Consider the following 12360-nt stretch of genomic DNA (forward strand, 5'->3'; position numbering starts at 1 on the left):
GTTATTTCTTCATTAAGAAATTTGGTTAACCAGATTGCCTGTGTCCAACCCATAAAAAATTCTTTATGTTAGGAATAAACAAAACTTGAGACTTTGAAACTATTGTAATTATAGTTAAGTCCAGTGAAATGTAGTGAGAAGAAAATAACGTTTCCAGATATAGCTATACAAAGCAATGTAAGAAAGAACAAATAATATTTACTAACATTTTTTTCCAAAGACAGTTTATCTGAGTATGTGGGGGTGGGGAGGGGGTCTTGGAACTGGAGTTCCCACTCAACCTCATACTCGACTTAACTTTTACACTCCCTTGAGCCTTACTTTTACTTCTGGCTTTTTGCTGGTTAATTGGAGATAAGAATCTAACAGACTTTTCTGCATGGGCTGGCTTTACACTGCAATCCTCACATCTTAGCCTCCTGAGTAGTTATAATGACAGGCATGAGCTACCAGGATGTAGTGTTTTTATTTGTTTGTAAAGGTAACATAGGGGTCACAGTTACATAAGATAGTGAGTACATTTTTTTGAAGTGTTACCCCCTCCCTCATTTTCTCCCACTTCCCCCATCCCAACTCCCTCCTCTGCAAGTAGTAAAGTTCATTTTCAACATAGTGGGTATTGCTGTTGCAGTGACCATATCTGTGATTCCCCTTCCCTTCCTCAAATCAGATAAACTTGTATACAAGACAAAGGGTACCAAAATCAGAAATAACAACCACAGAGAATAAACTAGAGGGGAGAAGATGAAAGAAAAAAAATAACTGCAAACAATACATTAAGGGGGGGGAAACCTCTTTTTTCCATATCATGAAGTTCATTTCAATTAGCATCATTTTATATGGTCATATGTACATAGCTATTGGACTATTATGATCCTCTTCTAGGACTATACTAGGTATATACTAATTATTACAAATGTGGGAAACATGCAGCCTATGTTTCTTTGTGTCTGGCTCATTCCACTTTATATGATTTTCCCCAAGTTTTTTCATTTCCTTGTGAATGGGGTGGTGCCATTCTTTTTGATGGAAACATAGAATTCCATTGTATATTTATACCGCATTTTTTTGATCCATTCATCTATTAAGGGGCAGCTGGGTTGGTTCCATATCTTAGCTATGGTAGATGCTGCTGCAATGAACATAGTTGTGCTGGTAGCTTTAGTGTGGCCTTGTTCATGATCATTTGAGTAAATGCCCAAGAGTGGAATTGCTGGATCATAGAAGAGCTCTATGTCTAGTCTTTTAAGGAACCGCCATACTGCTTTCCAGAGTGGTTGAACAAGTTTACATTCCCACCAACAGTGTAGTAGTGTTCCCTTTTGGCCACATTCTCACCAGCATTTGTTATTATTTGTTTTCTTGTTAATGGCCATTTTAACTGGGGTGAGGTAAAATCTCAATGTGGTTTTGATTTGCATTTCTTTTATGGCCAGAGTTGTTAAACATTTTTCTTCGTGTATCTATTGGCCATTCTTTCCAGAGAAGACTCTTTTTAATTCTTAAGCCCACATATTAATGGGGAGGTTGTTTCTTTGAGGATTTGTTTTTTGGGGGTTTGATTTTTTGAGCTCTAAATATATTTTATATATGAGCCCTTTGTCTGTTGTACAGCTAGTTGAGATCTTCTTCCACTATGTGGGCTTTCTATTTATCTTGCTAGCTATGTCCTTTGCCATGCAGTCAAACCCTTTCTAACAATGACACTCAAATTTACTGAGCAGACACAAAAATAACAACATACTTGGAGTATTCTGATGGTTTAAATACTCCTCTGTGCTGGCACAAGTTCAAAGTTCTGTTTTCTTCAGTTTCTCGTAAAGTGTCTATACCATAAGAATATTCAAAGATGAAAACTGAGTGCTTGTTTTCTTTTGTTCCAAAGGGTTAACCATGAACCCACCACACTTGCTAGATCCCTGCACCTCAGGTATTAGAGACCCATTATAAAACCATGTCTCTGCTCTTGACAACTCTGCCTCACAGAACTATGGCCTTTCCTCCTTCTGTTGTTCAATAAGGCTTTTGCTTTCTTATTTTGCCAAGTCCACAAACCAAGGCAATCAAGCTAATAAGGTATGGTTGTCTGTGAGCCAGACTCATGAATTGTTTCTTGTCTGTTGAGATCTGATAAAGAAAAATGCAAAATGGAGGCATTTTTGTTTTCAAACAACATTTGCCCTTAAGCAATTTAAGTCTCAAAGTTCAAAGCATTCTCTTTCCTCATCTGACTGGTTACTATTTGATGCTATTCACAACAAAGGGCCAGGGACAGTTCAGTTTTCTGGCCAGTCCCACTGTTCCTTAAACAGAAGAAGAACCAAACCACAAGACCTGCAGAAAAAAAATGAAGACATTTTGTTCCCGTCCTTATTTCACTGTGCTCTTGATTCCAAGCCATTGTATATGTGTTGAAAACCAACCAAGTGTACGATCAAGTGCAAGGTACTAGTAGGGTCCTTAAGAAATAGGTGAATAGAGGAAATGAGGGAGGGAGAGAGAATTGAAGGAGTTGGTGAGGGAATTGTAGGAATGGGTAGGGTTGAGAGGAATTGGCAAGAATGATGAAAGGGGAGATAGTGATCAACATGTTTGTACTCATAAGTTAACATGTTGAGTTATAACCCCTTTGTACAGCTACTTAAAGATAATAAATATATAATTTTAAAATTTTATTGCCAAAACAAAGGAGGAGGCAACAATGCTCAATAGGAAATGTACTCATTACCTTGCTCATGTAACTATAACCCCTCAGTACAGCATTTTTACAATAAAAAGTGTACAAAAATTTTGTCAAGGTGATATACAAAGAAAACACAGTTACATAAGTAATGTAATGAGTACATTCCTTGTCTAACTTGTTACCCCTTCTCTCATTTTTCTCCCTCTTTCCTTCCCCCACAACCCCCCCCCAAAGTTTTACAGATTATTTTCAAAATACTGTCTTGGTTCCCCCTTTTGTCCTTTGTCTCACCATTTTGTTGTTCCCCTTTCCTTCTCTATTTCAGATATATATATATGATACCCAGGGTACCAAAATCAAACACAGTGACAACAGGGGATGAGCCACAGGTGGAAAAAACACAAAAGAAAAAAGAAATCACATAGTACATTAAAAACAAGAACAACAAAGAAAAACCTCGTGTCTGTGTCTTGGAATTCATTTCACTTAGCATCAGCTTATATGGACATATGTACATAGCTATTGAGCAAATATTTTAAAAAGAAATAAGTATTGAGATGGGCACCAGTGGTTTATGTTTCTTTTCTTTTTTTTTTTTTTTTGCTTTTTTCTTATGTGGTGCTGAGGAATCGAACCCAGGGCCTCATGCATGCAAGGCAAGCACTCTATCACTGAGCCACCTTCCCAGCCCTGGTTTATATTTCTAATCTTAGCAAATCAGGAGATCTGAGGATTGTAGTTTGAAGCCAGCTCAGTCAGGAAAGTCTGTGAAGCTTTTTATTTCCAACTAACCACTAAAAAGCTAGAATTGGAGCTGTGGTAGAGTATTAGCCTTTATTAAAAAAGCTCAGGGACAGCATCCAGGCTTTGAGTTCAAGTTTATCATCACCGAAAGGCAGACAGACAGGAAGGATGGGCAGAAGGAAGGAAGGAAATAAATAAATAAATAGATGTTCAGCATAGAGTGTTATTGAAAGAGTAAGAAATGATTTCTGCGCCATAAGCTTATGCTATTAGAGAACAAGAAAATGGTAACTTAAAACACCCAGTAGAAAGGTCTGTGTTGTAACAGATTCAGTGTGGAGAAAGAAGTAATTCTAGATGTTTTGGAGCAAAGAAAAAAACTAGAATATCTGGCCAATAGACACATGAAGAAATGCTCAACCTCTCTAGCCATAAGAGAAATGCAAATCAAAACAACATTGAGATACCACCTCACCCCAGTTAGAATGGCTATAATCAAGAACTTTAATAACAACAGATGTTGGAGGGGATGTGGACAGAAGGGAACCTTACTGCATTGTTGGTGGGAGTGTAAACTTGTTCCACTACTTTGGAAAGTAGTATGGAGGTTTCTCAAAAGACTCCAAATAGAGCTCCCTTATGACCCAGCAATTCCACTTTGGGGCATTTACCAAATGATCACAAACAAGAGCATACTAAAGCTACCAGCACAACTATGTTTATTGCAGCGTTATTTACCATAGCTAAGATCTGGAACCAACCCAGATGCCCCTCAGTAGATGAATGGATCAAGAAAATGTGGCATACACAATGGAATTCTATGCCTCCATCAGAAAGAATTACATTGCCCCATTTGTAAGGAAATGGAAAGACTTGGAAAAAATTATATTAAGTGAAGTAAGCCAGGCCCAAAGAAACATAGGTCCCACGGTTTCCCTTATTTGCAATAACTAGTATATGTCTGGGACAAGCAGAAAAGGTCAGATAAGTTGATGTTAGGCAAAATGAACCTCAAGATAAGGACTCAAGTGTTGGTGTGAGTACAAGATGCTATGTCGAAAAATGAACTTTACAACTTTGCGGGGGGGGCAGGGTTGGCGTAGATGGGAGGGCAGGGATGGTAAGGGGAAACAAAGGAGGAGGCAACAATGCTTGATAAGAAATGTACTCATTACCTTGCTCGTATAATTGTAACCCCTCTGTATGGTATTTTCACAATTAAAAACTTATTAATTAAAAAAAGAATATCTGATCAATGCTTTAAACAATAAGCAAAACTTTAACAGGCAAACGCTGAGGTTGGGAGGTTCATGGAGAAGCAACCCAATGATCTATATTCATTTTCATCAAAAGAAAATACATTAACCGGGTGCTGGTGGCTCACGCCTGTAATCATAGCTACTCAGGAGGCTGAGATCTGAGGATCGCGGTTCAAAGTCAGCCGGGGCAGGAGAGACCGTGAGACTCCTATTCTCAATAAACCACCAGAAAACTGGAAGTGGCGCTGTAGCTCAAGTGGTAGAGCGCTCGCCTTGAGCTGAAGAGCTGAGGGACAGCCCCCAGGCCCAGAGTTCAAGCCCCACAACCGACCAAAAAAAAAAAAAAAAAGAAAATACATTTCACAAAGAGACCTGATTTTTGTCTTAATCTTAATGTCAGTGCAAAGATACAGGGTCTTTATATTTCTATTGTAAGAGTTGAAGACTCATGATCTTTCTTTTACATGGTAAATATGTTTACACAACTATATCTATGTATGTATATATTACTGAGTCCAATAAAACCATATTTAAGCCAGAAAACATTTTGCTTGATGATAGCTTAATGAAAGTATAAGTAGAATTAAAGCCAAAATAAACATTATTATTATTATTATCATTGCCAGAAAATGGGGGTAAGTAGAAGAGTTTGTTTCAACCTTTGCCACAAACATTTGCTGAGTTTGTTTCAAGACTTACCTCTGGCCTACGGCCTTGGCTATCTTCATAAAGCAGACTGAATTGGAAGCCAAAAGAAAGGTGGTTTAAGCTTAATGAGTGATAAGCCTTGAACATTTACCCCTGTTTTCCTTGTAGGCTCTGGAGGTGTTCTCTTAGGATTTCCATGTTCCTGTGGGCAATGCTCCTACCTCCCTAGTGTGGCTTTCCTGTCTCCCCAGAGTCTGATCCAGGGATTTCTTTGTCCTGTTATGTGTTTCTGTTTCCTCTGTCAAGATAACACTTTGAAAACCTAAACATCTCTTGTAAAAGACCTAGTTTACCAGGAAAGAACATGGAGAAGAGGGTTGAGTCCTCATTCCAAGGCTACATACACCTTTAGAGCTCATAGTTGGTAACTGTGGTCAAATAACTACTCCCATAACCAGCGCAGGTAAAGTCTGCTGTGAAGTAATCACATGGCAATTTTTTTTTTTTTTTGGTCCAGTCGTGGGGCCTGAACTCTGGGCCTGGACGCTGTCCCTCAGCTCTTCAGCTCAAGGCTAGTGCTCTACCACTTGAGCTACAACGCCACTTCTGGCTTTTCTCTTTTTGCTTATGTGGTGCTGAGGAATCGAACCCAGGGCCTCAGGCATGCAAGGCAAGCGCTCTACCACTGAGCCACCTTCCCAGCCCACATGGCAATTTTTTTTCTGAGAAATAGAAAGAGACGGCCTATGATTCCACACACTACAGGAGGTGACCTTCTACCCCACTGCACACACTTACGGTTAGCATGGCAAACATCAGTTGGCACACGTTGAAGGCATGTCTCCAGTTGTGGTACAGAACCATCCGATAGTTTTTCCTCACTGTCAAAAGCCACCTACACAGTGTCTGGCATTAGGAGAAAGAAGTTATATCAGGCAGTTGTATGTGACTCCAGAGGACCACTGTCAAAGCCAGACCTTACCACCTTCTATAAACACCCATCTGAATCTCAGTGTTCCCAGGAGGGTTGCAGATCAGGAATCCTCACCCTCATTTTTAGAGGGAAGCCTACAGTTCAAAGAGGGGAACTTGCTGTCTCAAGTATAATCTTTGGGTCTCTCAACATAGAACAGACTTTACCTCATAGTCGATTTTAAATTTCTGTACCATCCCCAACTCCATGAACATCCGGAGAGCAGCTGTGATCATGGCATCAACGTCTAGGGAAAAGTCATCAAAATGGATGTCATCAATGGCCAGCTCAGACACCAGAGGGATATTGGCTGCCTGCAAAAGCAAAAGACATAAGTCAAGCCAAGTTCACCAGCTTTCCCAAACCCCATGTCCTGCTCTCCTTCCTGCTTATCAGAAGTGCCACATAAATCAGGCCTGACCTGCACTTATACCCCAATACAGCTCAACTCTGGGTTGTAAATGTCTTTTGTTTCTGAACTGCAAAGATCCCAAGCAAATGAAGGAGGAGGGGAAGGAAGCTAATCGGAAGATAAAATATGCACACTGAATCTAAGTCTGCAGAATTTAGAATAGAGAACTGTCTAGTTTATTGCAACTGTGGTTCCACAATATATTCTGATGCATATTACAGAGCAGTAAATGCAAGAAACATCTGGGCAGCCAGCAGCTGTGAATTTTTAATTGCTGCTAGTCAGAGGAGACAGTATAGCATTGTGCCTTGTTTCTTGAATCCTTAGATTCTATAGCTTGCATGTGTTCTTTGCTGTATATATGGTTATATATTCAGATGCATAGAAAGACCAATCAGCATATCTCTAGTACAAACTCTTGTCTTCATAAAATAGAGATACTTGGAGTGTTGGCACAAACATGACTCATGAAAGGGACAAATTTTGCATCTTCTTTAGCTTCATTCATAATTAGAATACTGGTGATTGTACATATTCAGGGTTTCCAAAACACCCATGTTAGGCAGCTGTCAGTGGACTGCCCTTGCATAAACCTGAAGAGCAGGAAAACAGCCTTTGGAAATTATTTTTATGCTGATTTTATTGGGTTGGTCATATCCTTTTGGCTTTTTTTTATTGGGGTAAGGGAGTCACTTTTGTGTTTTTCAGATTATTAAGAAACCATCTTGTATTTGTATTCTTAGTCTGGGAATATATTACCCTAGGAGTAATTTATGCTGTAGACCTACTTTGGCTGAACAATTAATCCAACCCTTGCCCATAGTAAGCATTCCAGGACCCACATAATCGATCCCTCTTTCCCAGCACTATGCTTCTGCATGGACATTTGCATATCTGAGCTAAAATTCAAGAATGGGTTAGTTATTGCCCACAATATGGGATAACACATAGGAACATCAGAACAATTAATTTCTTATTTTGAAGACAGTTTATTTTTTATTAAATATTTATCTTCTTAGCTAGGTGTCAGTGGCCCATGCCTATAATCCTAGCTATACTGAGCATCACCATTTGAAGCTAGAAATGTCTTCAAGATTCTATTTCCAACCACTGGAAGCATGGCTCAAGTGGTAGAGTGCCAGCTGTGATAAAGTGCAAGATCCTGAGTTCAAGCTCTATTACTAGCACACACATAGAAATAATAACCCTCTTATTCTTACTAAACCATTTTAATGTATGAATTGATTTGTAGACACTAGCTCCTTGGAATTAATAAGGAAAAGCTATGAGATTCAAATATGGTGGTGGTAGAATCCTCTTTGTATGCGTACTTGCAGGGAGTTCCTGACTGGGGGTTTGAACTCAGAGCCTTGTGCTTGCTAGGCTTGCCCTCTATCCATAAATCACATCTCTGGTCCTTGTTGCTTTAGCTACTTTTTATGGGCTAGCTACTTTTTTATGGGCATGTGTTCTGGTCTTGGGGCTTGAATTCATGGCCTGGATGTCCCTGAGCTTTTTTTGCTTAAAGCTAGTGCTCTACTACTGGAGCCACACTTCTATTTCTCGCTATTTAGTGGTTAATGGGAGATAAGAGTCTCAAGGACTTTCCTTTCCAGGCTGTCTTTGAACCATAATCCTCAGATCTCAGCCTCCTAAGTAGCCAGGATTACAGGCATGAGAACCAGCATGTGTACAAACATATGTACACACATGTATATAAATATATATATATATATATATATAATTATATAGGTACTTTGTTTAGGTAATAATCAATGTTTACAACAGTAAATGGGTAAGATATTCACAGCTAACTGTTTCAATTTATCATGACTACTTTTCTTTCCTTGATTGCATTTTGAATATTGTCTTCTTTAATATGTGCTTAGTTGTCTATGGACTTATAATTAATTCAAACCCTAAACTCTCTTCCAGTTGTCTAAATCTCCTTTCAAAATGTTTGATCCTTCAGACCATCCATCAGTTTCACAAAGAACCTACTTCCTGACTTACTACACTCCTCCAGTGTGGACTGGCTGTCCTACGAGGGTAAAGGTAGATCCTTTGTGGGTGCCTTCCTCTATCTTTTATTTCTGTTTCCCACACTTTTTTTTACATTTTTAAAATTTTATTTTATTTTGTTGTAAGTATGCTATACAGAGGGGTTACAGTTACATAAGTAAAGTAATGAGTACATTTCTTATCTTATATTGTTACACATTCCTTCATTTTTTTCCCCACTATCCCTCTCCCCACCTCCAAGTTGTAAAGTTCATTTCCAACATAGTTTCTTGTGAGTTTTACTGTTGTATTGGTTCACCCTTTGTCCTTGTTTCACCATTTTGTTATTCCCTTTTTTTTCCCCAAATCAGATAATCATATATACAAGACGCAGGGTACCAGAATAAAAAACAGTGACTACCGGGGATAAACAAAAGGGAAAAAGAAAAAAAATAAGAAAGAACTTGATACAGTACATTGACAACAACAAGGTCAACAACAACTAAAAAACTTTGTTTTCATATCTTGGAGCTCATTTTGATTAGCATCATTTTTATGGTCATATGCACGTACCTATTGAGCTACTGAGCTCTTGTGATCCTCTGCTAGGATCTTAGACATATACTAATTATTATAAATGACAGAAATCATGGAGCCTATGTTTCTTTGGGCCTGGCTTACTTCACTTAATATGATTTTTTTCCAAGTCTTTCCATTTCCTTACAAATGGGGCGATGCCATTGTTTCTGATGGAAGCATAGAATTTCATTGCGTATATATACCACATTTTCTTAATCCATTCATCTACTGAGGGTCATTTGGGTTGGTTCCATATCTTATCTATGGTAAATAATACTGCAATGAACATAGTTGTGCTGGTAGCTTTAGTGTGGCCTTGCTTGTGACCATTTGGGTAAATGCCCGGGAGTGGAATTGCTGGATCCTAGGGAAGTTATATGTTTAGTCTTTTGAGAAACTTCCATACTACTTTCCAGAGTGGTTGAACCAGTTTGCATCTCCACTAACAGTGGGGACACATCCCCACTGTTTTGGCCACATCCCTGTCAGCATGTACTATTATTTGTTTTCTTTCCTTTTTTTTTTAACCTGTATCCTTATTTAAGGATTTTGTTTTTTCCCTCTCCTCCCCGAATTAGACAAGTGTATATACAAGATCCAGGGCACCGACATATAATTTGTTTCCTTGATAATGGCCATTTTTACTGGGGTTACGTGGAATCTCAATGTGGTTTTGATTTGCATTTCTTTTATGGCCAGAGTTGTTGAACATTTCTTCATGTGTCTATTGGATTTTCTTATTTCTTCTCTAGAGGACTCCTTAATTCTTTAGCCTACATATTAATGGGGAGGTTGTTTCTTTGAGGATTTTTTTGTTGGGGGTTTAATTTTTTGAGCTGTATGTATATTTTTGATATAAGGTCCTTGTGTGTTCTATAGCTACTGAAGATTTTTCCCAATCTGTCGCACCCTTTTCTCTTTCTTGCTTTCTCACCTAACTTGGTGAGACATACCCTCTAATAGCTTCCCAAGAAAAGATTTGTAAAGACTTACAGTCTAAAAACGTTTTTAATATCATGTCACATTTCATTGATGTTTTGTCTAAACACAGATTTCTAAGTTGAAAATCATTCTATTAGAATGTCAAAGGCTTTGTTCTTTTAGCTTAGATTTTACTTTTGAGAAGTCAGAAGTGATTCAATGCTATTAAATTTGAAAATAAGTTCCCTTCCTACTTTTGTAGGATCTTTTGGCTGCCAGAGTTTTGAAATGTCACAATGTGTGCCTATATTAGTCTATTTTTTCTTTGATGATTTCTTCCAGCCTTAAATTTTGTTTTTGGAATTACATTTACTTGGTTCTTACATTGTCCTCCCATTTTTCTCTTTCCTCCTCCTTCTTCTCTACTTCCTCCTTCTCCTTTTCTTATTTTCTTTTTATATTTTTCATTTTTTCCCATTTTTAAGAAAATTTTAAGAAAATACCATTCTTCTTACTCTTCAGATTTTACCATCGCAGTTTTTTTATTTCTAAGAACTCTTCTTTGATTGTTCAGATATTCTTTTTAGTAGCACCACATTTCGTCTCATCACTTCAGTATCTCTTACTCTTCAGAATTGCCATAATAATGTCAAATAATCTTAACTTTTTCATTATTTAAAGAATGTTTTATTAGTTTCTATAATCAAACCCACACAGATAAGACCTGACATATTTAATACATGCATTTATCCCTGTACAAGTGAAAAATTTAAAGTTTAGGCCAATATGGCTCTTAATTTCTGGACAATGTCAACTTAACTGGGATACTTTTTCCAAAGTTTAGAGCACAGCTAAAGTTCCCAAGAATTCAAATAATATATTTGTATATATATTTATGTTTATGTAAAAAGACCAATAATAGCAGTATATTATGCATCAGTAGCAGCAATAGCTTATAGTCTTATTTGACATTTTCTTTTTTTCATAATTTATTTCACTCCCCTTAATTTACATTAGTTTCTGTTTTATTGCAACCAACAAATATAATGTAACTTTACTCTCACAGAATTTAAGTATACAATATTGTTCACTATATATACATTGTCTAATGACATCTCATATGATGAAAACTCCATATCTGTTGGCTAATTTCTAGTTTCCTCCTTTTCCTAAATCCAGACAACCACTTTTCTATGTTCTGTTGTCATGAGTTTATTACTCCAACTACTTCATTAAATGGTGTCTGTCTATATTTGACTGGCTTGTTTGACTTAGCACAATGTCCTCCAAGTTTATCCATGTTGTAGCATTTAATAAGACTCCTTCCTTTTTAAGACCGAATAACATTCCATTGGATATACATGCACCACAATTTCCATTTAGCCTGGATAAATGTCCTGAGTTACTTTCTTAATTATCTGTCACCGAAGTATTTTAATCTGTTAGAGCTTTTCCTTAGATATCCAATCATATTTGGTTTCCCACTCTTGTTTAAAAGTGAGACCCTGAAAGTTTTATCAGAGCTTCTGGGGCTTCTCGGTAGGTGGAGCTGACAGAACTGTGTTCTTGGGGAAGCCATCAAAGTGAATATTGTTGTCTCTTTGCTCTTTCTCCACTCAGATTCCCTAGAGAAGAACTTCTGGCTAGAGCCTGGTAGAGAGTAGAGTTGGAGGAGACTAGGAGTTTGTCTATAACTGTTGATTTAGTTCTGTTTTTAGCTCGCAATACTATCTTCATCTTCTCTGATTATCCACTAAAGACCTGCTGCTACAGCCTTACTAGAGGATAAGCCTCCCATCTCTAGGGAGTCAGGAATGGGACAAAAGATCTGGGATAAAACTGTTTCTTAGACTCTTTTGCTATCTAGAGTCCCACCTTTACTCTCACCTACAAAGACACTTACAGCCAATTTCTGAGATATTTGTGAGGAGGAATCTGTATTGTTAATATTGCCTCTCAATTTTATCTCCATTGCTAGAGAAAAATGAGTTTGGTTTTCTTGAGTTTCTAAATTACTTAGCATACATTTTTATGTTTTTTATTTTCTAGCTTCAAAGTGTTGTCATTGTTAAGTCCTGTCCCAATTTCTTTGGCTGTGAGAATTTATACCTTTAAAGCATCCCTTTTGTTGCTGCTTTAA

The 12360-nt window shown here is 37.7% G+C and overlaps 1 protein-coding gene across 1 annotated transcript in view; it reads right to left on the minus strand.

Moving 5' to 3' along the window:
- Pde11a (phosphodiesterase 11A) overlaps positions 1-12360 on the minus strand; it is a 209385-nt gene that overhangs the window by 77806 nt on the left and 119219 nt on the right. Inside the window, exons 9-10 of the mRNA XM_013028053.1 lie at positions 6475-6621; positions 6133-6240 (exon numbers count right to left, since the gene is read on the minus strand). Of these exons, the coding sequence (XP_012883507.1) occupies positions 6133-6240; positions 6475-6621 (255 nt within the window). The remainder of the gene's footprint in view (positions 1-6132; positions 6241-6474; positions 6622-12360) is intronic.

The sequence above is a fragment of the Dipodomys ordii genome, unplaced genomic scaffold, assembly GCF_000151885.1.
Source record: "Dipodomys ordii isolate 6190 unplaced genomic scaffold, Dord_2.0 Scaffold5, whole genome shotgun sequence".
NCBI lineage: Eukaryota > Metazoa > Chordata > Mammalia > Rodentia > Heteromyidae > Dipodomys > Dipodomys ordii.